Source organism: Macaca fascicularis, chromosome 14 (assembly GCF_037993035.2).
Source record: "Macaca fascicularis isolate 582-1 chromosome 14, T2T-MFA8v1.1".
NCBI lineage: Eukaryota > Metazoa > Chordata > Mammalia > Primates > Cercopithecidae > Macaca > Macaca fascicularis.
In genome coordinates, this window is record NC_088388.1 from 3,002,487 (window position 1) to 3,025,014 (window position 22,528).

The 22,528-nt window shown below is 58.6% G+C and overlaps 1 protein-coding gene across 9 annotated transcripts in view; it reads right to left on the reverse strand.

Annotated features, from left to right (window-relative positions):
* Positions 1-440: 440 nt before the first annotated feature.
* OSBPL5 (oxysterol binding protein like 5) overlaps positions 441-22,528 on the reverse strand; it is an 80,380-nt gene continuing 58,292 nt past the window's right edge. For 3 of the 9 annotated variants that reach the window (XM_074012909.1, XM_065527809.2, XM_065527806.2), the window contains exons 8-22: positions 21,540-21,714; positions 21,032-21,224; positions 17,645-17,829; positions 16,133-16,214; positions 15,106-15,204; positions 14,555-14,651; positions 13,112-13,210; positions 7,505-7,602; positions 7,015-7,104; positions 6,796-6,932; positions 6,182-6,367; positions 5,747-5,873; positions 3,838-3,976; positions 3,119-3,221; positions 441-1,400 (exon numbers count right to left, since the gene is read on the reverse strand). In XM_074012909.1, coding sequence (XP_073869010.1) covers positions 1,262-1,400; positions 3,119-3,221; positions 3,838-3,976; positions 5,747-5,873; positions 6,182-6,367; positions 6,796-6,932; positions 7,015-7,104; positions 7,505-7,602; positions 13,112-13,210; positions 14,555-14,651; positions 15,106-15,204; positions 16,133-16,214; positions 17,645-17,829; positions 21,032-21,224; positions 21,540-21,714 — 1,949 coding nt within the window. In that variant the 3' untranslated portion in view covers positions 441-1,261. Of the gene's footprint in view, positions 1,401-3,118; positions 3,222-3,837; positions 3,977-5,746; positions 5,874-6,181; positions 6,368-6,795; positions 6,933-7,014; positions 7,105-7,504; positions 7,603-13,111; positions 13,211-14,554; positions 14,652-15,105; positions 15,205-16,132; positions 16,215-17,644; positions 17,857-21,031; positions 21,225-21,539; positions 21,715-22,528 lie in introns of all 9 variants that reach the window. The other 6 variants (XM_065527808.2, XM_015434301.4, XM_065527804.2 and 3 more) reach the window with 3 other exon arrangements.

Consider the following 22,528-nt stretch of genomic DNA (forward strand, 5'->3'; position numbering starts at 1 on the left):
CTCCCAGCATTTGCTCCACAGGGCGGGCCAGCTGCCCGTGGCTCCCTGCGAACTCTGCACCCTCCTCCGTCCCGGGCCCCTCCAGCCAGCCCCACACGGCTCCACGCTGGCCTTGAGTCTTCCTGGGAAGCCCCCATCTCGTTTCCAGAAGTCCCGCAAGAAGAGAACACACATGTGTCTGTTTATTTCAAGGTGTGGAACACAGACACATCCCCAGATGGGGGAGGAAGGGAGACAAGGACATGGGTACAAAAACTGGAAACAAAACCATCCGCTACAGCTCAGACGGCACCGCCACGATGTAGTTTAAGGCTCTGTATGTATATACATATGTGTAGAGGCTCACACACACGCACACGCTCACGCACACGCAGAGTGGCACTGACACGGGGACTGAGGCCAGACGCGGAGGCTGACTGCGGCTCACAGCCTGCCGAAAATATTGCAATTATGTTTATTAAAAAAGTGTAAAATGGGAAGACTGTGCATCGGTCTGAGTAAAGTGGCGAACTTGAGCCTCCCCGGCCCACGTGCGGGGCCAGCTAGGCCACACCCCTGTGCCCCCCACACCCCTGCACCCACAACCACCTCCACCTGTGCGTGCCCCCACCAGAGCGAGTGTCCAGGTGTAAGGGTGGGTGGTTCCAGGACCTGCCTCTGTGGGGCTCCCATCCAAACTGCACATGGTAGAATAAAAAACCAAACTGCCCTCCCCAGTGTGGCCCTAACCTGTCCCTGGCACCCACCAGTGGCCCCACCAGGGTGGCCCCGGCAACGTGGACAGGGTCTCAGGAAGGCAGGCCTATGCGTCCATGTGTGTGGGGGGACTCCTGGGCCACTCGGGGCTCCCTGGCTGCTCCTCCAAACCTGCCCACTCACTGCTGCTAGGGTGTGACTGTCCAGGGCCCTGGCAGGCCCTCCCACCCTAAATCCATCCATCCCCCATGGCAAGTGGAGGCTGGACAGGGGGTGACACAGCAAGATGGCCGGGAGTGTGTTGCACAGCAGAAGCTGCATTTGGCTTTAGCATTAAGGCCGGCGCTGGGCAGAAGGCCCTGCAGAGAGGCCAGTGCCCCCCGAGAGGGGCCTAGCACACCTGGGCCCGCAGCGCCCTTGTGGCCCCGGGTCCCTCCTGCGCCTGGACTCCCCGTCACAGTGGCTGTGCTTGCCAGGCCTCTCTGCCTCCACGGAGCAGGCTTAAAGTGCTGGGTGCCTGGGAGGGAGGGCTTGGGGCTGGCCAGGAGCTCTGCCCTCAGGGCTCCTATTTGAGGATGTGGTTAATGAACAGCTGACACGCCAGGAACACACAGAGCAGGAACCAGGATCGGGGGCTCTGCAGGAGGCCTGGGGCCGGTGCCTGTGCCGCCCGTGCCGTGGAGCTCAGCATGGCGGAAAGGTGCCTGCAAGGACAGGGGACAGGTCATGGGGACTGTGACAATGCCAGCAAGTCCCCCTCCCACAGAACAGGATGGTGCCCTGGGTGCTTGACCAGGTGCTGGACCCAGGGCCGAGGTGGAGACAGGATGGCCCTCCAGGGGCATCGGAGCAGGTGGGGGTGGAAAGCGTGTTAGTGGGAGGGCCCCAGGGCACCATGGCTACACTGGGATTCCCTGGGCACATCCAGGGCAGAGGAGGGTCAGGGATCAGGGAGCCAACCTTTTGGGAGCCAACATCCTCCCTCCCACCTCTGCGATTATGGCTGAGTCATGCCTCTGCCACCTTCATATGTTGGAGTCCTAACCCCTTCCACCTCAGATAAGACTGTATTTGGAGATGGCGTCCTTAAAGAGGTATTTATTTAAATTGAGACCATTAGGGTGGGCCCTGGTCCCATAGGATTGGCATCCTTATACGACGAGGAGATGAAGACACAGACACAGTGAGAAGGTGGCGTCTGCCAGGCAGGAGAGGTCTCGGGATAAACGAGCCCTGCGGCACCGAGATCTCGGACTCCAGCCTCCAGGACCGTGAGGGAGCAGACGCTGCTGTCCGAGCCTCTTGCTGGCAGTACTCTGCCGTGGAGACCCTGGCCCCCGAGCTGGAGTACGCTGCCGTGGAGTTCCTGACCCCTGAGCTGAAGTACTTTGCCATGGGGACCCTGGCCCCCACGCTGGAGTACTCTGCCGTGGAGACCCTGGCCCCTGAGCTGGAGTACGCTGCCGTGGAGACCCTGGCCCCTGAGCTGGAGTACTCTGCCGTGGAGACCCTGGCCCCTGAGCTGGAGTACTTTGCTGTGGAGACCCTGGCCCCCCAGCTGGAGTACTTTGCTGTGGAGGACCTGGCCCCTGACATGGTATCTGGTTTGCTGCAGAAGCTTCTGGCTGAGCCCTGGCCACCTGCCTGACAGCTGACCTGCTTCTGGGGAGCCAGGCCTCCCTGTTTCTTTGCCCACACAGCCTCACCAGGGAGCACCTTCTGGAAATGCTCACACAGGGACAGTGACAGCTCTCGAAGGCTCTGGAGCCTCCCAGAGCCCAGGCCTGTGCCCTGGCTGCATCTCACCCGGGGATATCAAGCCCGCTTTACAGAGGGGAGGCTGAGGTCTGACAGCCGAGGTCCCACAGCCAGGGAGAGCCTCAGCCTGGCTCAGAGCCAGGAGCTTTGGACCCGAGATGGACCCTGTGCTCTGCTCCCCATTGGTGGCATCTGCTGACGGGAAGGGGCCATGTGGCCCTGGTGGCCTGCAACCGCCGGCTCTTGGCCACTCCCATTTGCTCCTTCCCCAGCCATTCCTGAGAAGCCACCGTGTGCAGGTGCGGGGCCACCGCAGTGAGCCCAGGCTGCGACCTCGCTCCACACACCTCAGGGTCTCTCCTGGGGCTACCCCAGGCCATGCTGGGCTGGCACCTTCCTCTGGGCTCCAGGACATCTCCGGCTCAGTATCTGCCAGGCATGGCCAACTTGGCTGGTTGGTCACACCGCACCGCCCGCCACTCCCACACCCTCTCCTGCCCTCGGCAGTTTTCCTCCTTTCATCACCCTGCAGGTCTTTTGCTTTCCAGCTCCAATGACAAGCCCGGCCCCGGCCTCCTGGCCTCCCCGCCTCCTGCCCTAGCTCTACCAGGTCTCCCGCACTCTCTGACCCAGAGCCTGGATGCACACAATGAGTGTGGCCCACCTGTGCAGCTCCTGCTGGGCCTCTCGGATGGAGAGGATGGCCTCGTGCAGGGCCTGCAGCCGCCGCGCCTCCTTCCTGCACCGAGGGCATGGGCTCTCACCGCCTGGGATGGCCCCGAAGGAGACACAGGAGGGGAAGGGAGAAGCGAGGATGAGCTGGAGGTCCGGAGGCACTGGCATGTGGGTCCTGGGGTCACATCCAGCTCGGGCCTCCACCCCACCTCATGGGAAATCTGCAGGGTCAAGCTGGAGACACGGAGATGAGGGAGGGGCGCTAAGGATGTTTCTGGAGGGAACTCCCTGGCTGGACCAGCCTCTAACAGGCCTGGGAGGCAGAAGTGGCCAAGGCAAGGCCCATCCATTACAGAGGCAGGGGCAAAGTCGGGGAGACACAGCTCCTGGTGACAGGAAAGGAGCAGAGGGCAGGGGCAGGATGCCACTAGACCTGCCCCTTATGCCACCCTCGCCGCTGGGGAGCCCCTGACCTGGGCCCGCTCCCTTTCTTTCCCGCCCCCACCATGCCCCACTTCGGCCCTTGGGCTGCCTCCCAGACTCTGAGAGGGCAGAGCCTGCTGGGGGCCCCTCAGGGCAGCAGAGGAGCTTTTGCTGGGAGGCTGCCCTACATCTGGGCAGGTGCTTCTCTGGCTTCCCCACCAGCCAGGTCAGCATCTGAAGCGCGAACCAGACAGAGGCCTTGGGGCTGGGCCCAAGGGGGCTCACCAGGGATAAAGTCACCATCTTGCTCCTCGTCCGAGAGCTCTGGGCAGGACTCAGGCGTGGATCCGCTGCTCTCCGTGGCCTGGCTATGGCCAGAGGGCTGGTCGCTGGCCTTCCGAAGCCGCTGCTCTGGGCCAGACCTCTGCGGAGAAACAGAGCTGCTGCAGCTGAGAGCCACCCACGCCCCCTGCCCAGGCCCCAGGGACATGGTGGCATGCTCATGCCAGGACAGTACTAGAGGCGGCTGGCAGGGAGGGCAGCTGCTGGACTGTGGAGCTGGCTGGAGGGGTCTGTCTCAGCCCCGGCATGGCCTGGAGTAGCCACGGCCCCTTTGGGCCTGTTTCCTCATGGGTGAGACAGAGCTGCTGACCCCTCACAGTGAGCAAGGGCCTGCAAGGTGGTGCAGATGCACCTGCCCTGGGCCCACCACGGGGTGGCATCCAATAAATGCAGAGATGAAGGCATGGGGGGCCGAGGGTGGTTCTGACCCCTGAACCACGAGGACAGATGAAAGCCGAGGCCACTGTGGGAGCTGGCGGGTCCATAGGAACCCCAGATGGCTAGGGTTCCCCATGTCAAGGGGCATCTCCGGGGGGAACCCCCAGACTCAGCTGGCTGCTCACAACCCCAGGAGTGCAGGCAGGGCTCATCCATTCAGCCCTTACTTGAGCTCACAAGGAACCCAGGACAGGAACCGATGCTCAGGGGTGGGGAAAGAGCAGAACCTGGCTGTGGAACTACCACGTAACAAGCCTTTTGGGCCAGAGAGGTGCCAGGGACGCTCTGCATTGGGTGTGGTCAGCGATGGTGCAGTTGGGTCAGAGCCAGGACAGGTGGGGTCAGAGGTGGGGCAGGTGGGTTTGGCCACAAGGTACTCCATGGGACGGTTTTTGAGGCATGGCGGAGCCCAGGCTGACTGCAGAGGCTGAGGGGTGGGAGGCTGCAGAGGGCATTGGGGATGGACATTTGCTGGAGATCGGTGGGGAGGGGCTGAGGAGTGGGACTGGGAGGGGCTGGGGCCAAGGGAAGGCGGGAGCTAGCTGTCTGGCCTGAGCTCAGGGGGATGGAAACTGTGCTGCAGACAAAGGGGGTGCAGGGGTGCATCTGTCTGCCTTCCTGAGGCTTCTTCCCTGGTCCCTTGGCAGGCAGAGCATGGGATATGAGGCCAAGGAGATACCGTGGTCCCCAGCTTTCTCGGGAAGTTAGGACCATCAGGCAAGCATGGCCTCTCATCTGAGTCTGGCCCAGACGGCATCATCTGGGGAACATGCCCCATCCTGCCTGCCGCGGGTGAGCACTGGCCGTACTCTGCATGCTCTGCACGCAGTAGGTGCACGGCTGGTGTGGCTCAGCACACCTGGAACGGGGGCGTGTGGGTTTGGCGCCACCTGGTGGCCGCCCAAGGCATGGCACCAATACACACCCAAGGCAGCTTCCTCGGGTTCCTCTGCGGAGCCTCCCTGCTGTCCTGCTTCCCCTTTCCAGACCCAAGATCTGTGCAAGTGCTGGCTCCTCCTCCTCCTACCTGGGCAGGGCCCTGGGCTGCCCTGACCTTCTGTTTCCTCATCAGTGGAATGGGATAACGTGGCTGCTAACTTGGCAGAGGGAGACTTTGGGGGCAGTGGACTGAGAGACAGTAGACACAGGGTCCCACATGCCAAGGTGCCCCTAGAACTAAGCATCCTGCAAATTCTGGTTTCCTGAGTCCCATGCTGGGCAGAGAGGGAAAGGGGACGAGGGGGCTGGGGGATAAGGATGTGAGGGCCTACGCTTGTGTCCCAGGTCCACTGGGAGACAAGGGCTAAGACTTAACAGAGCGAGGGGAAGGGAGGAGCGAGGTGAGGAGCAAAGGGTGGTGGTGGCCACACGTGCAGCTAAGAGCAGCCCTGGGTGGGGCCTCTGGGGTACTGACCTCAGGCCTGGGCCCTGGGCTGCCCAGGAAGGTGGTCTGGCGGGCCACAGCCTCCTGCTGCAGGGTCCGCAGGATCCCGTCTTGCTCAAACTGGGCGATGTCCTTCAGGGGGTCCCAGGGGCTGTGGCTGGAGGGTCCAGAGGGTGTCCGTCAGCACAGGCAGTGGCCTTCAGGTGAGGGGGCTGTCCTGGCCCAGCCTTCAGCCCCCCAACAGTGGCCAGACACCTCCAGGAGAATGACCACTGCCCATACCCCATGGGCAGGGCTTGCAGTAAGGACTGGCGGTGGGGGGTGTCACTATCTGACCCTCCTCCACTGGCTCCTCCAGGGGACAGGCTGAAGGTCAGAGGGAAGCTGGGAGCCCCTGGGCCCTTCTCAGCCCATCTGCTAGGCCCAGCCCCACCCTGTGGCCCCCAGGGCTTTGCCGGCACTCACTCCTCATATCGGTAGTGCCACTCCTGGGTGGTGGGGTCCAGGTGGAACAGCTGTGGCTTCCAGGGTGTGAGGCTCTCCTGGCGCTCTCGGGCCCGCCGCCGCTGTGCCTCCTCCAGTGCAAACTTCTCCTGTGTGGCTCTGTGCTGGTCGCCCTTGCCGATGGCCCTGGTGACGTGCTGCCAGAGCCTGCGGGCCAGGGACCCGCCCTGAGTCAGTGGCCCGGGCAGCCTGACTCCTAGGCAGCTGGGAATCAGGGCCCCTTGGCACCAGAAGGAAGGCACAGAGCAACCTCTGCCTGATTACCTCCAGTGACAGGGAGCTCACTACTTTGAAGGGAGCTTTTCTTTTGTCCATGAGATGGGTTTTTCCAAAACTAAGCTCCCACCTCCTGCCCTGCAGGGACCTCCCCTGTTGGTCACCCACCGGCAGTGACGCAGTGAGAGGTCAGGGGGAGCCAGCTCCACTCCAGGCCACACCCCCTCCCTCCATCTGTCCTTTCCAGGACACGTGATCTGCCACCAGGGATGCACCAGGCCTGCCCTCCCTGCCAGGGACATCCTGGGGCCATGCTCACAGCACTGTAACCCTGCTGACCTGCCTGACCGGGGCCTCACCTCTCGGACTCCAGCTCCGTCTGCTCCTCCAGCGGCACCGTGTGCTGCCTCAGCCTCTGTCTTCGGACCTCCTCGCTCGGGGTCCAGAAAAGCGCAGTGCTTCCACTCCCTTCCTCCTTGATAAACACGTCCCTGTCCTGCCCCAGATGGCCAGCGGGGTCAGAGGCTGGCCTGGCGATGACCGCCCGGCCGTGCCTGCCCTGAGGGACGGCCCCTTACCCAGTGGCCACTGAGGCTCGCCAGGACTTCCTCTCCCGACGTGATCTTTCCCGAGATCTGGTTGATGCTGGTGCTACCCCCGAAGAAGGGCTGCAGGGCCACACCCAGAACACAGCCCAGTGAGAGGGGGCTGGGGCCTTCAGAGTCACATCCTCATGGGGGCACGGAACAGTTATTCTCTTGGGGTACCTGGGAGCCCAGGAGGATGGACCCAACACTAGCCAACAAGGCCTTGGGGACCCTCACGCCTCTGCCCAAGGATGCAGGGTCCCTGCCACAGAGACAGGGCCTGGGCTGGCTCCGCTGTGTGGCTGCAGGCAGCAGCCTCCCCTCTCTGGGCCCTGTCTGTGTTCTGGGATGTCAAGAGCTGTTCCCTTCAAGTGCACTGCCTTGGGGAACCTTCCTTGGGGCCTGGAGAGGGTGTGAGGGGGATCGCCAAGGCCTCGTTCTTTCCCTGGCCTCGTCTCCCCCAGGCTGCAGCCAGCGCTACCTTGAGTTTGAATTCCAGCTCGGCCTGGAAGTTGTTCTTCGCACACTCGATGGTGACCTTCCCACCCAGCTCCATGGTCATCGTGCCATACAGGATTCCTGAAATGCAGCCAGTGTCAGGGGCCAGGCAGCCCCAGCCCTGCTGAGCCCCAGGCCCTGCTGAGTCCCAACCCAGCAGCACCAACCCCTGGGAGGGTGAGAAGGACAGGAGGCACTGGGAGCAGAGCCCACAGGGAGAGGCTGCTGAGGGTGTGGAGCCTGGGAGGCGTGGAGCCTGGGAGGCACGCCTGGTCCCTCAGGGGCCGTCTCCCCGACTAAGGGGGCCCTGTCCTCGCCAGAGCCTTTGCTCATGCCATGTGTCGCCTCCTGTTCCAGGCTTCCGGGAGGCCACCAGCGCCGTGAGGCATGCATCGTGCTTCACTTCACTCCCCAGTTCCCGCTCCGACGTCAGGCTCCTGAGAGCAGGCATCTTCTCACTCACTGCTGCGTCCCCGAATGGCACCCGGAACACAGTGGGCACCGGCACCCACGAAGGCATCCCGTATGTTTAAAAAAATTAATACTTTTTTTTTTTTCAATTAATGAAGGAAAGAACAACTCTTCCATTTCCGGCATATGGAGGAGTTAATCTAATTAAAGAAGCACCACCACCGCCGCCATCAAAACCCAAACATTTGCACTCTAAAAACCACTTAGAAATGTGCGGCAAAATATGTCTCTTAAAAATGAAGAAAAGAAACAACAAGCTACTTGTCGCAACAAAGGCTTGAAATACCCCCAAATCCCTCCAGAGGGCGCTGTGTGAGTGCACCCTGGTCCATGCACACGATGGAAAGCTATGCGGCCTAGAAAGACAAAGGGGCATTTCTGTGCAGCTCTGGGGGGGTCTCCAGGCTCCAAGGAGAGGAAGAAGGCCCAGGAGGTGGAGGTTGCAGTGAGCCGAGATCACACCACTGCGCTCCAGCCTGGGCAACAGAGTGAGATTCTGTCTCAAAAAAAAAAAAGAAAGAAAAAAAAAAGAAAAACAAAACAGATCTGACCTCCAGATTGTGATCACTAAATATTATTTCCTACTGAAAGGAACCTGGAGCTTCCTGGAGAAAGGGTTGATTTGAGGTCTAGTGTAGGAAATGTCCTGGGTCCACACGTGGTCAGGGCAGAAGGAAGGATGCCAGCCGAGCTACTGGGGTGTGCAGGGGGCCCCAGAGCCAACTATGGCCCCCACTGGCCAAAGATGGGGCAATATCAGTATCAATAAAGTTAACAACTGAAAGGTTCTGAAATCACCAAATATGTTCCTATCAAATAATACATGGCAATAATGACCTTTGCCAATCACCTTTGGAAGACAGCAGGGGAAAAAAGTCATTATTTTGAAAAGATAAAAAACCTGGGATTTATCCTAAAACAAACCAATCCTGTTGGGCAACCACGTAGTAGACAAGGGGGTTTCTCTTTCAAGAAGCCTTCCGGTGATTTAGTGAAAGAGGATGGAACGTCACCATCTAGCAATGCCTGATACATGAACGGATCCAGACGTTGAGAATCAATGTTCGCTAATGTCACAAAGAACAACAGGCCCTGTGCACTCTGCTGTGGAAAGACACGAAACCCCCGATTAAGCGTCGTGTTGAAAAAATTGTGCTGAACGTGATCAGGCGACTAGAGATCAAATCAATTGGTGGTTTATAGGAAATCCCCAGGGCAGAGGAATGCAGCCAGGAAAATCCATGCTGGAGGGGACTAGGAGGAAATGACTAATATACTGCAAGGGAAAAACAGGAGGGAGGGACACTAAGGAGATGTAAACACAGGGCAGTCATGCACAGAGCATGATGCAGAGACTTAGCCAAATGGCCAGCTGTCATGTGTGTGGGGGATCAAGACACAGGCACATGGCAGCTGGGGATCTGAACCTAGACTGCAGATTTGATGATAACAAAGAGTTTGTTTGTTTGTTTGTTTTTAGTCGGATGACAGTACTGTGGCTATGGTTAAGGGAAATCCTGGCCTGGCGTGGGGGCTCAAGCCCATACTCCCAGCACTTTGGGAGGCTGAGGCAGGCTGATCACTTGAGGTCAGGAGTTTGTGACAAGCCTGGCCAACATAGTGAAACCCTATCTCTACTGAAATACAAAAATTAGCTGGGTGTGGTGGCACATGCCTGTAATCCCAGCTACACGAGAGGCTGCGGTAGGAGAATCGCTTGAACCCGGGAGGTGGAGGTTGCAGTGAGCTGAGATCACACCACTGCGCTCCATCCTGGGTGACACAGCAAGACTCTGTCAAAAAAAAAAAAGAAAGAAGGGAAATCCTTATCTTTAGTGATATAAAATAAAATACACAAATGACATGATATGACATCTGGGATTTACTTCCAGTTAACTCGGGAGAGAGCATGAAGGTGGGCGGCTTGCTGTGCTGAGGGTACGTGGGGTGAACTGTGCTTCTATATATGTTTGAACTTTGCCATAATAAAAAGTTGAAAAAAATCTATGAAGTATGGAGGCGTCAACGAGCAAGCAAGAAAATATGGGAACTCCCCTACAAGAAAAAATAAAGAGGGAGAAGACGGCAGGAGGAGAGGAGGAGAAGAGGAAAGACGGGGAAGAGAAGGAGCGGCATTTGCTGATCTGAGATCTTGGTTTCCGAGGTTCCCGTGGGAAGCGGTAGACAGGTCCTTGGGTCAGAGTAACCAAGAGAGATATTTTCCGAGACATTTCCACAGAGCAGGCGCTCGCACATGGCTACACACTCAACAAAAGGAACAGCCGCAGAAAGCCCGTTCATCCCAGAGGGAGAGTCAAGGAAACATTCATTTTGGGCCTGTGCTCTAGGGGTTAAAAAGAAACCCCAGAACTCTCCACGAACGTGTAGGGTGAGTTTGGGATTCAAATCTCTACTTCCTCTGTGCCCCATAAACAACCTACTAAGAAAATGTGAGAGCCAACAAAACAAGTTCGGCCAACAAAACGAAAACAAAGAAAAAACCAGCAAGTTAGAATCCCGAGGTTTTACTAAATACAGCCATTCTTCGAATAATTATTGAGCACCTTCGAGGGTATCACTATGGACAGTGAGGATACAGCAGCAGACAAATTATAATATCAGAATGACCAGCTAGAGATGACAAAACACTGTGTTATTACAATGCTCAAAGATTTATCAGAAAGGATTGCAAACATGACCGAGGAACAACGTACGAGTATAAAAGAACAGGCAAGGCCGAGTGCAGTGGTTCACGCCTGTAATCCCAGCACTTTGGGAGGCCGAGGCGGGCAGATCACCTGAGGTCAGGAGTTTGAGACCAACCTGGCCAACATGGAGAAACCCCGTCTCTATTAAAAATACAAAAAATTAGCCAGGTGTGGTGGCGCATGCCTGTAGTCCCAGCTACTCAGGAGGCTGAGGCAGGAGAATTGCTTGAACCCAGGAGGCGGAGGTTGCAGTGAGCTGAGATGGCACCATTGCGCTCCAGCCAGGGCAACAAGAGTGAAACTCCAACTTCGTCTCAAAACAAAACAAAACAAAACCCCAAAAACAAACAAACAAAAAAAACAGGCAGGTTTGATATGAAACCAAGTAGAACTTCTTGGGAAACAATATATCAAAATGGAAAACTCAGTGGATGAGTTATACATCAAGTTAATTAGAGTTAAAGATACATCTAAATAAATAATCTAGAATGCAAAGAGACAAGAGATATGATGGAAACATTAAGAGAGACAAAGCAAGATGGTTTAAATTCTATCTCATTGGAGTTCTAGGAAAAATGGGGAAATCAGGAGTGAGGCACTTAAAAAAAAATGGCTAAAAATTTTCGGACTTCATCAAAGCCACAAAACCTCAGTTTCAAAGAGTTCAAACAAACAAAAACCCTCAATCAGCAAAAATTAAAAAGAAATCCAGAGCTATCAAGCTACAAAAAGACATGAAGGATTTTTTTTTTTTTTGAAATGGAGTTTCTCTCTTGTTGCCCAGGCTGGAGTGCAATGACATGATCTCAGTTCACTGTATCCTTCACCTCCCGGGTTCAAGCGATTCTCCTGCCTCAGCCTCCCGAGTAGCTGGGATTACAGGCATGCGCCACCACGCCTGGCTGGTTTTGTATATTTATTAGAGATGGGGTTTCTCCATGTTGGTCAGGCTGGTCTTAAACTCCCGACCTTAGGTGATCCACCCGCCTTGACCTCCCAAAGTGCTGGGATTACAGGTGTGAGCCACTGCGCCAGGCAAGGATTTTTTTTTTTTTTTTTTTTTGAGATGGGGTCTTACTCTGCTGCCCAGGCTGGAGTGCACTGGTACCATGATGGCTCCTCAAAGCCTCTGCCTCCTGGGCTCAGGTTATCCTCCCACTTCAACCTCCCAAGGCTGGGACCACAGGTGCACCATCATGCCTAGTTAATTTTTTGGTACTTTTTGTAGAGACAGGGTTTTGCCATGTTGCCCAGGCTGGTCTTGAACTCTTGGGCTCAAGTGATCCCCCCACCTCTACCTCCCAAAGCACAGGGATTTATAGGCATGAGCCACCACGCCTAGTGGAGGAATCTTTAAGTGCATATTGCTGAGTGAAAGAAGCCAATCTGAAAAGGCTCCACACCATATGATTCCAACTACACGACATTCTGGAAAAGGCAAAACTAGTATTTTGCCAGGGCCTGGGGGGACTGAGGAATATGTGGATCCATCTATTCATGTTTAATCATAAGAGATTTTTAGGGTGGTGCAACTATTCTGTGAGATATGGTAATGGCAGATACATGTCCTTCTGTATTTATCAAAACCCACAGAATGAGCAACACAAGGAGTGAAAGGGAAGAACTCTGTACTCAGTTAGTAACAATGTATCAGTATTGGCTCATCGATGGTACCAAATGTAGCACCTCAGCGTGAGATGTTAGTAACAGGGGAAACTGTGTAGGGGATACACAGGAACTCTCTGTACTTCCTGCTCAATTTTTCTGTAAACACAACACCACTGTAAAAAGGAAAGTCTATTAATGAAAAAACAAAAAAGAAATCCCAACATTGAAGCACTATAGCAAGACTACAGGGTACCAAGGCAAGGAGAGTATCTTCAAAGCAGCTACAAGGAAAAGCAGATTATGTAACAAATAAGCTGACAGCTAATCATTCCCCACAGCAGTGGAAGCCACAAGGCAAAAAAGCACAACGCACATATTCAAAGGGCAGTAAAACAGCCTCCACCTGGAATTACCCACCTTCAAAAGTCATGGGCAAGGCTGGGCACAGTGGCTCATGCCTGTAATCCCAGCACTTTGGGAGGCCGAGGCGGGCGGATCACCTGAGGTCGGGAGTTCGAGACCAGCCCTACCAACATGGTGAAACCCTACTAAAATACAAAATTAGCTGGGCGTGGTGGCGCATGCCTGTCATCCCAGCTACTTGGAGCCGAGATTGCGCCATTGCGCTCCAGCCTGGGCAACAAGAGTGAAACTCCTTCTCAAAAAAAAGAAAAAAAAGTCACGGGTGAGTGAAGGTGAAGTAAAGATTTCTTCAAGCAACAACCAAAGGGTTTTAGCACCTAGCCGCTCTCACTGAGGGAGGAGCCTCGCTGTGCCCTCGGGGTGGGCTGTGAGCCTCTCACCTTTGCAGTGGGCGTAGGGCATGGTGAGGGTGTAATCCTCGGCTCGGTTCAGGAAGGTGAGCGTGGCTTTGCCGTCCAGCAGTGCCGACAGCGAGTTCCCTGCAGAGACAAGAGGCAGCAGGACCAGTGAGTGGGGACAGCCCCTTTGCACCTGAGGCCACCCCTAAATCACAGGATCTGAGCCCCTTCCAACAGCTGAACACGCTCCTGGCACCTCCAGTGGTGTGACTGTGCGTGAGTCACTTAACCTCTCTGGGCCTCAGATTCTGTAAAATCCCTGTCCAGTGTGCACAGGACATCTGTGCTGAGAAGTTATTTCACCTTTGACATGTTAGTGGTTTATTGCAGTCACAAAACTGAAGATTCGCAGGGTGGGGTCTGCAAACTTTTTCAAACCCGCCTGAGCTCTGCTCAGATTTTAAACGTCCATGTGGAGGGAGCGCGCCCCGCTCGGGGCCAAGAGTCACAGGCACTGCTGGTGAGGAGAGGACAGAGGTGGAAAAGGTGGGCTGAACCTGAGGGTCGCACCTGGGACCCTCTCCCAGACTTCCACACACCCAGCAGAGAGCCGGGCACACAGAGGCAACAGGCGCACACCTGCCCATGGATGAAACTGATGAAAAAGGTACAACGGATGGGATGAAATGCAAATGGACACTTTCTGAGCACCCGAGGCTGCCAGGCCCCAGAGCAGCGCAGTCCAATGGGGCTGTCTGTGAAGACCAGAGCTTCCCTCCTGCCTGTCCCACTCCAGGGCCAACACTGAGCCTGTGTGATGTGGCAACAGAGGGACTGTGGTTTCATTTCTTTTCCTTTTTATTTTTTTTTTGAGACAGAGTCTCACCCTGTCACCCAGGCTGGAGTGCAGTAGCACCATCTTGGCTCACTGCAACCCTCACCTCCCGGGTTCAAGCGATTCCCCTGCCTCAGCCTCCCAAGTAGCTGGGATTATAGGCGCGTGCCACCACGCCCGGCTAATTTTCATATTTTTAGTAGAGATGGGGTTTCACCATGTTGGCCAGGCTGTTCTCAAACTCCTGACCTCAGGTGATCCACCCACCTCAGCCTCCCAAAGTGCTGGGATTACAGGCGTGAGCGACCGTGCCTGACTTTAAGTTTCATTTCATTTTAGCCAATTCAAATAGTCATGCAGTGCCGTGGGGCTGCTCAGCCCCAGTCCGCACCTTTCCATGTAGGTGCCCTCTCTCAGTCCTCACCACGTCCCTACAAAAGGTGCCCACTCTCAGCTCAGGGGAGCTACGGGCCAGCTCTGCCTGATGCCTGGGTCTGAGCACTTGACCACCACATGGTCTGTGACTACGAGGGGCTGGGAGGGACAGGCACACGGCCCCCACCTGAGATCTTGGTCCACTGGCTCCTGGAGCCCCCCTGACCATCGCATTTCCCTGAGGCCCCAGGCGGTGCCCGGGGTGACCCCCTCACCATAGAACCTGGACTTGGCTGTGATGCTGCCACTGATGCAGAAGCCATCCTTCCGGTTGCTGACGTGGAAGGCAGACACGGGAGGGTGGTGGGACACCTGTAGGCAGGGAGGCGGCTCTGTAAACGGCCTCGGAAACAGGTAATCCCAGCTTCCCCCGCAAAAACCCCTCCCTGTCCCTGATGTCACATCCCTTCCCCTGGTCCCAGGATTCGGGTAGGGGCCTTCCTGGCTCTCTCTCACGACGGCCAGAGCAGGTAGGCCTCAGCTGTGGGGCTTGGGAGCCCTGAGTTGCCCTAGAAGGCCTCCTTGGGAGAGGGGACACACGGTCCTCCCTCTGGGGGGGACACTGTCTGCTGTCACAGCCATGGTGGGTCTGCACCTTCTGCAAGAATCCCTATTGGCAGCGGCTGGGTCCACAGCCCTTCCGCTGCGTAGGACGTGGGGCCCCCAGGAAGCGGGCCCTCGGGGTCACGCTTGCCCTTGCCTGCTGCCAGGGCCCCGCCCCCACAGAGCCCCGCGCCCAGGCCGGGTGCAGCGGAGGTGCTCTTACCTGCTCTGCTATGTAGAATGTACGGCTGTCAGTGTGGGGGTGGAACCAGCAGCAGCGGAAGGTCTCCCCCAGGATGGGGTTGTACGGCTTCTTGATTCCCTGTGGACAACAGAGACTCGTGTGAGGAACCAGGTGGGAAGAGGCCCGCTGTGCAGAGCAGGTGAGGGATGTGCACTGAGGGGCAGCGTGGGTGGGCTCCCCACTGCCTGCTGGCCTGGTTTGCTGCTGGCATCTGGGAACACCACCTCACCGCTGCTTTGGTGGGATGATGTTTTGCCTGTGGTTTACATTCTTGGGGGACAGCCTCAGGGGAACCCTGTCTACTTCTTAGCTCGGAGAGGGGACACAAGACCCTGATCTTGTCACACTCTCCCTGGACCTTGGGTGTAACCTGCACACAGCCTGCTGAAAGCCACGAAGGCACCAGGCCGTCAGGAGTCCTGCCTCCACCCCAAACCTGCTGTGCAACTCGGGCCATCCTTTCTCCTCTCTGAGCCTCAGTTTCCCCATCTGCACAACGAAGATGTGGAACTAGGGTCGTGGTTTTCAAACTTGCTTCCCATGGAACCCCAGGGCTCCGTGGTGGGTCAGGGGAGCTGCAGGCCTTCTCCCTCACTACAACCAGAGCAGCCCTGCTGTCACTGGAGTCCTGGGTTTGGGATTCTAAAAGGGGGTTCCATAGCTAAAAATTTGTGAAAACCACAGATCCCAAAGGTACCTTGAGGTTTAGGGTTGAAAGCCCCTTTCTTTTGGCACCACCTCTAGCACGGCCTGAGGCCTGAGGCTGTTTTCTTGCAGGGTGGGGAAGGGGTCCAGCTTGGGGCCTTGAGGGATGAGACTACCCTTAGGGGCCTGGCCTGAGCCATCCAGGGCCCCCACCCTGTCCCCTATCATCAAGGACCAGGATCCTTCAAGGCCATGTGGGGTAGGGGGTGGCCTGGGGACTCGGGAAAGTGCCAAGGGATGAGGGCTGAGCAGACAGACCCCTGGGCCGCAGCCCCGCCCTCCCTGGCTGGCAGGGGCTCACCTTGGGCTTCTTGTAGAAGCCAGACAGGTACCACTGCAGCACCAGCTTCATGCGGCTGTAGGCATCCTCCTCCACCGCAGCGCTGCCATGGGCGGAAGAACGCTGACCCCAGCTCCGGGGCTGTGGCCACCTCCCTTTCCTGACCCTCCCTCCTACCATCCCAACCTCCACCCACTCAGCTGGAAACAGGCCGCTTGGCCCAGGCGCTCTGGTCACCCCCAAGCAGGAGAATTTTCTCCGGGGAAGTGGGTTCTTCTAATCAGAAAGTGCCAGGGCTGCTCCCACGCTGGGGCAGAGAGGACACTGCTGACCTGGGCTGCCAGGGTGCCCCTGTCTCCAGGAAGCCTCCCTGCCCATGCTCTTGTTCCCACCCTGCTCCCTCTGCCTGGCTCCCGAGCCTGCAGCCCCCTTCCTGCCTCTGTTGCCCCCTTCCAGTCTCTGCAACCCCCTTCCAGCCTGTGCATCCCCTTCCAGCCTCTGCAGCCCCTTCCAGCCTGTGCATCCCCTTCCAGCCTCTGCAGCCCCCTTCCAGCCTCTGCAGCGCCCCCTTCCAGCCTCTGCAGCCCCCTTCCAGCCTCTGCTGCCCCTTCCAGCCTCTGCTGCCCCTTCCAGCCTGTGCTGCCCCTTCCTGCCTCTGCAGCCCCCTTCCAGCCTCTGCTGCCCCCTTCCTGCCTCTGCAGCCCCCTTCCAGCCTCTGCTGCCCCCTTCCTGCCTCTGCAGCCCCCTTCCAGCCTGTGCATCCCCTTCCAGCCTCTGCTGCCCCCTTCCTGCCTCTGCAGCCCCTTCCAGCCTGTGCATCCCCTTCCAGCCTCTGCTGCCCCCTTCCTGCCTCTGCAGCCCCCTTCCAGCCTCTGCTGCCCCCTTCCTGCCTCTGCAGCCCCCTTCCAGCCTCTGCTGCCCCCTTCCTGCCTCTGCAGCCCCCTTCCAGCCTCTGCTGCCCCCTTCCTGCCTCTGCTGCCCCCTTCCAGCCTCTGCTGCCCTTTTCCAGCCTCTGCAGCCCCCCTTCCAGCCTCTGCAGCCCCCTTCCTGCCTCTGCAGCCCCCTTCCAGCCTCTGCTGCCCTTTTCCAGCCTCTGCAGCCCCCCTTCCAGCCTCTGCAGCCCCCTTCCAGCCTCTGCAGCCCCCCTTCCAGCCTCTGCAGCCCCCTTCCAGCCTCTGCAGCCCCCCTTCCAGCCTCTGCAGCCCCCTTCCAGCCTCTGCAGCCCCCCTTCCAGCCTCTGCAGCCCTTTTCCAGCCTCTGCAGCCCATCCCATCCAGCTCGAGGGTGCAGGGCTCAGGGTGCGTGGCAAGTGCTGGTGACTGACCCCCCTCTCACCACGGATGACCCTGGCTCCTCCCAGGCCCATCTTGGAGACAGGGCCCCCAGGAGGCTAGAGCTGCAGGAACAGTGGGCTGGGATCAGCCAGGGGATTCTCTGGAAGCCCCAACAGGGCAGGCAGGTGCCGAGGGGGCTGCGGGGTCTCATGCAGATGCAGGACAAGGTGTGGGGTGCCCCCCCCGGCGTGGCGCCCACCTGGAGAGCAGGTCTGCGTGGTAGTAGTAGTCGGAGAGCTTGTTCAGGAAGGAGCGCGGCTCCAGTACGAACGTGGGCAGCACCACGCGGGACAGGTCCATGCCTGGCCGCAACTGCTTCAGCAGGGTCCACATCAGACTCTTGTTCTCCTCTGACACCGTCTCCACCTGGGACGCCTCGCCCAGCTGCGGCAGACAGGCTGCAGTCAGGCCCTGCCCAGAAGAGCCGGGAGGAAGGGGTGGCAGGACAGTGGCAGCTCTGGCTGGAGGAGGCTGTACCTGCCACCCCTTTGGGTGTAAACCCCTGGCTCGGCTCCCATAGCCTCATGAGGCTGACTCAGCCCCATCAGATGTGAACTCTTCCCAATGTGTCTCCACCCCGCCCCGGGGCACCTGCAGCCCGGGTCCAGGCCCGCTCCTGTCTCTGCACCTGGTGCAGGGACCCCATGCCCTGCCCCTTCAAAGTCCAGGCTGCAGCCTCCCAACACCTGCAGTTGAAACCCGTCTGTGCATCGTGGGACCCTGGGCTCAGGGAACAGAGAGGCTGCAGCCCACCCTGTCTTCACGGCTGCCTGGGGAGGCAGGGATTTGGCCTGCTCTTCCATTTTTTTTTTTTTTTTTTTTTTTTTGAGACAGAGTCTCGCTCTGTTGCCCAGGCTGGAGTGCTGTGGCCGGATCTCAGCTCACTGCAAGCTCCGCCTCCCGGGTTCCCGCCATTCTCCTGCCTCAGCCTCCCGAGTAGCTGGGACTACAGGCGCCCGCCACCTCGCCCGGCTAGTTTTTTGTATTTTTTTAGTAGAGACGGGGTTTCACCGTGTTAGCCAGGATGGTCTCGATCTCCTGACCTCGTGATCCGCCCGTCTCGGCCTCCCAAAGTGCTGGGATTACAGGCTTGAGCCACCGCGCCCGGCCTGCTCTTCCATTTTTTAAAAAAGGTTATTGTAACATTTCTTTTTCTGTTTTTGAACCACTTTTTTGAGGTATGACTGGTATACAGGAGCCTTCAGATATTGAATGGGGACAAATGGGTGAGTTTGGCGGTGAGCCTACAACGCGAAACCGACACGGGCACCGTGAACTCGACCCTCACTTCCGAAGCCTGTGTGCCACTCACGAAGGCCCCTCATCTCCTCCTTTTCTGAGACACCCAACCCTCACCACAGCTCCCGAATAAGTGACTTCCCTCCAGATTTGCACGTCACCGCAGCCCCGGAGTACCGGGACACTGGTCCTCCCCCTCCACAGAGGGGACAAGTGACTTCCCAAAAGGTCACACAGCTGCTATGCGGCAGAGATGAGATCTGAACTCTGCGCTCTCTGCATTTTTAGCCCGACAGCAGCTGCCCCAGGGAGGGGTCAAGATGGAGCGTGGCCTGTTGAGTCCTGCGTCAGGATCTCATCCCCGCTGCTGGGACTCAGGCAAACGGCTTCGCCTCTCTGTGCATGCAGGGCCACGGACAGATCCTCATGGCACTGGCCTAGTGGATAGTGTGCGTGGACACCCAGGAGCCATGTCTGACCCCATGAGGGGTCACGGGGAGCCCAGTGCTATAGCTTTGATTTCCAAGCCAGCTTTGGGGCTTGGACATCATGGGTAGCTTTGGTGTCAGGAATCTTCCCGCTCTGTCCACGTGCTCCCGTCCTCCTTAACCCTCTCCACCAGGCTTCTGCCTTCTTCTCTACTGAGACAGTCTTGCTGTAGGTTCCCATCGCCTCTCACTGCTCCAGCAGCCATCCCTGCTTCTCATCCTGCCCCACCTCTCGGCCCAGCTGGCTCTGAGACACCTGGGCTCCTGGCTCCTGCCACCTCCCTGCCCTACCTCTGTGAAGCCTTATCTGTGCTCGGCCTCTGAAGGTTGGGTGCCCGGTCCCCTTGGCTGCCTGCTCCATGCCCTCTGCCCGGAGCCCCAGGCTCGCACCCGCAGCAGCCCGCCCTGCCTGGCTCACAGCAGCGTTGCTCATCACCATCTGGCTGAGATCTGCCCAAACCACCTTCCGAAATATCCTGAGTCTGCCCACTTCTCTCTTCTCCATCACAGCTGGGTCCAGGGCGTCCTCAGCTTTCTCCTAACAATGGCTCTTCCCTACGAGTGGCCCGGTGTCCACCCCCGCCCCTCGGCTATCCCGAGGCCCTCGCCTAACCCGCTGGTGGCTTCCCCAATACTCTCAGCCCAAGGCCCCCGGGGCCCTCGGTCCACTCCCCACAGGCCCATCCTAACCTTCCCATCCGTGCACGGAAGTCTGAGCTCTGTGGGAACGGCAGCCCACAGGGAGGCCATGGTGTTCCACTGAACACAAGGATTTCATAGACCACGGAGGAGCCCGCTCTGGGCCTGTGCAGAGCAAGATGTGAACACGATGCTTTCCAAACAGCAGCAAGGACCTAATTCCCCTTTCCTGCAGAAACCAGGACTGCCCCTTGCCCTCAGTGACAGCCACGGACTGCCCCTTGCCCTCAGTGACAGCCACGGCCTTGCTCTTGTCTCGCCTCCCGGATGAGAATGACAAGATCCCAGACCACAGAATCCCCTGTTCCTGACAGCGCCCACCCCAGAGCCCGGCTTCCTCAGCCTGCACCCAAGTTGCCCAGTGGAAGCTTAGATCCTGTGATTCCTTCCGGACTCCCCTTCCTGAGGCGCCCCACGGTGCCCAGGGCCACACGAGTTCTCTCCAGCTGCGGGGAGTCAGCCGCCCTGGCTGTTCAGCCTCAGGCATGCTCTGGGGACACTGCCGCCCGCCGCCTGCCCCCTGCCTTGGGCTCGTGCACCGGCCGTCCCTCTTTTTGGAACGCCATCCTCCCTCCCGTCACTCACATCTTCAGAAAGAGCCCATGGCCCGGCTTGCCTCCCTCACCCACTCCCCAGCCTTGTCTTGTGTTTGTGGGTTTATCGTCTGTGTTTCCTGCTGCCCATACACTGGAGGCCCAGGCCCAGGGCCCAGGTCTGTCTCGTTCACGGCTCTCCCAGGGCCCCAGGGGAGCACCAGGTGCGCAGGGGCCTGTGAGCATGGGACCCAGGTCTTGCATGCCCTCCTCTGTGTTCCCCCAGGAAGTGGGGCCGCCCACCAGATGGGGTCAAGGGCCCCTCCTGAGCCTCCTGTTCTCCCATCAGCGCATTCCAGCCCGAGGAGGGAGTTGCCTGTTTGCAGCGAACCCCTGCCCCATCCACGCATCTGCACCCCGGCAGCCAGCGAGGCAGCCTCTTTGGAAGAGAGGAGGAGCCTATTCACCTAAAAGACAGCTCCTGAGCTCACTGCCAAGTGATGGGGACAAAAGCCACCCCCGGGCTCTGCCTGCTTCCCTGAGGATGAGGCACGGCTACCTCTGCTTCCAGAATGAGGGGCTGAGGCCGGGGAGACGTGTGGGGCTCCTGGCTGGGGGGGCTCTTACCTCCCCCAGCTCCTCCTGGACCTGCTCCACATACGTGGTCCCTCTCCGCGCCGGGACCCCAGGGGTCTCTGACTGGTCGCTGCCACTCTCCGTCTTCCGGCTATGTTCCTGGGTCTCGGTATCTGACTCCTCAGGGTTCTCTCTCTCCGACTTGTCTGAGAACGCGTCGTTCTCCAGGGAAGACCCGTTCAGCCTGGAAGGTGGATGGTGCCAGTGGGTCCGTCACAGGTGAGACCCCAGCACACGCCTCCGGGCCGCCCACCCCTCGCTGCTTGGTGCTTCACATACGTTCCTGCCTGTCATCACCTCCACAACACACATTTGACACGATTAGCCCCATTTTATAGAGGAAGAAACCGAGGCTCCCAGGGCACACGGCAGTAAACACGTCCCTGCCTGCAGCCCCGCAGCCCGTCAGAGCAGAGGCTGGGGCCGTCCTCTCCCCGTCTTCCTTGCCTACAGGGAGACCCCATGAGTCAGCACCACCTCGTGCCCTCGCCGCACTCACGGGAACAGGTCTTGGTCTGGGTGGACGGTGGCCGAGGTTGGCAGCCCGCAGAGCGATGAGGGTGATGCGTCTGGCGAGGTCCCTGGCTCCCCGTCTCGGCCCGGCTTGCAGGTGCCCAGTCTCAGCAGGCTAGAGCAGCGCAGGGCCAGCTCCAAGGCATCCAGCCAGCAGCGACCTGTGGGGGACACGGGGTGAGCAGGCCCCACCCCCACCTCTCTATATCCCCCATCCCCCAAGGAGCCACCAGGAGGGTCCCCTCACTCTGACTCTTCAGGGACCCACCCCCTCTATCCCAGACCCACCCCTGCCCCTGCCCCAGCAGGGACACGCCCTCTCTTCCCACCCCGACATCCAGCTGCAGATTGTGTGGGGACAGACATCGGGAACCCCTGAAGACTGAGGACTTCCCAAGCAGGCAAGCCCAGCCTGGGGACAGGTGTGCCAGGGGAGGCAGCCCTACAGAGGTGCCTGGGGATGCTCACAGCACGTCCCCACCCACCTCCACCACCCACATTGCTGACAAGAGGCCGGCGTAAGTGACCCCTCCAGGTCACAAACCCAGGGTAGGAGCCAGCCTCCTACAGGTTTCTGCAGGTGGAGTCAGGGAGGAGGGTCCTCCCTCACTGGGAAGCACTGGTGGGGGTCCCACCTGGAGTCCAGGGAGGAGGGTGGGGAAGTCTGAGGAGGGGTTTGCACACCAGGGAGGAGCCCTGCTGGAGGCCACCCAGAGGCTCTGTGGGTAGCGGCGGAGCAGAGGCCGGTCGACAGCTGGGCACCTCCAAGCCCTGCTCTGGGCCCTGTGCCCTGCTGTCTTCCTAAGCAGGGTGACAGCACCACCCGAGGGTCCTCCTGTGGGGCATGTGTCCATCTGGGTGACACCGGTGTCCCGGTGTGATTACTAACAGCGGCCCTTGCACTCAGAAGAGCATCTTGTGGTGGCCTATGACAGGTCACACTATTAATAAGTTTTTTTTTTTTTTTTGGTTTGT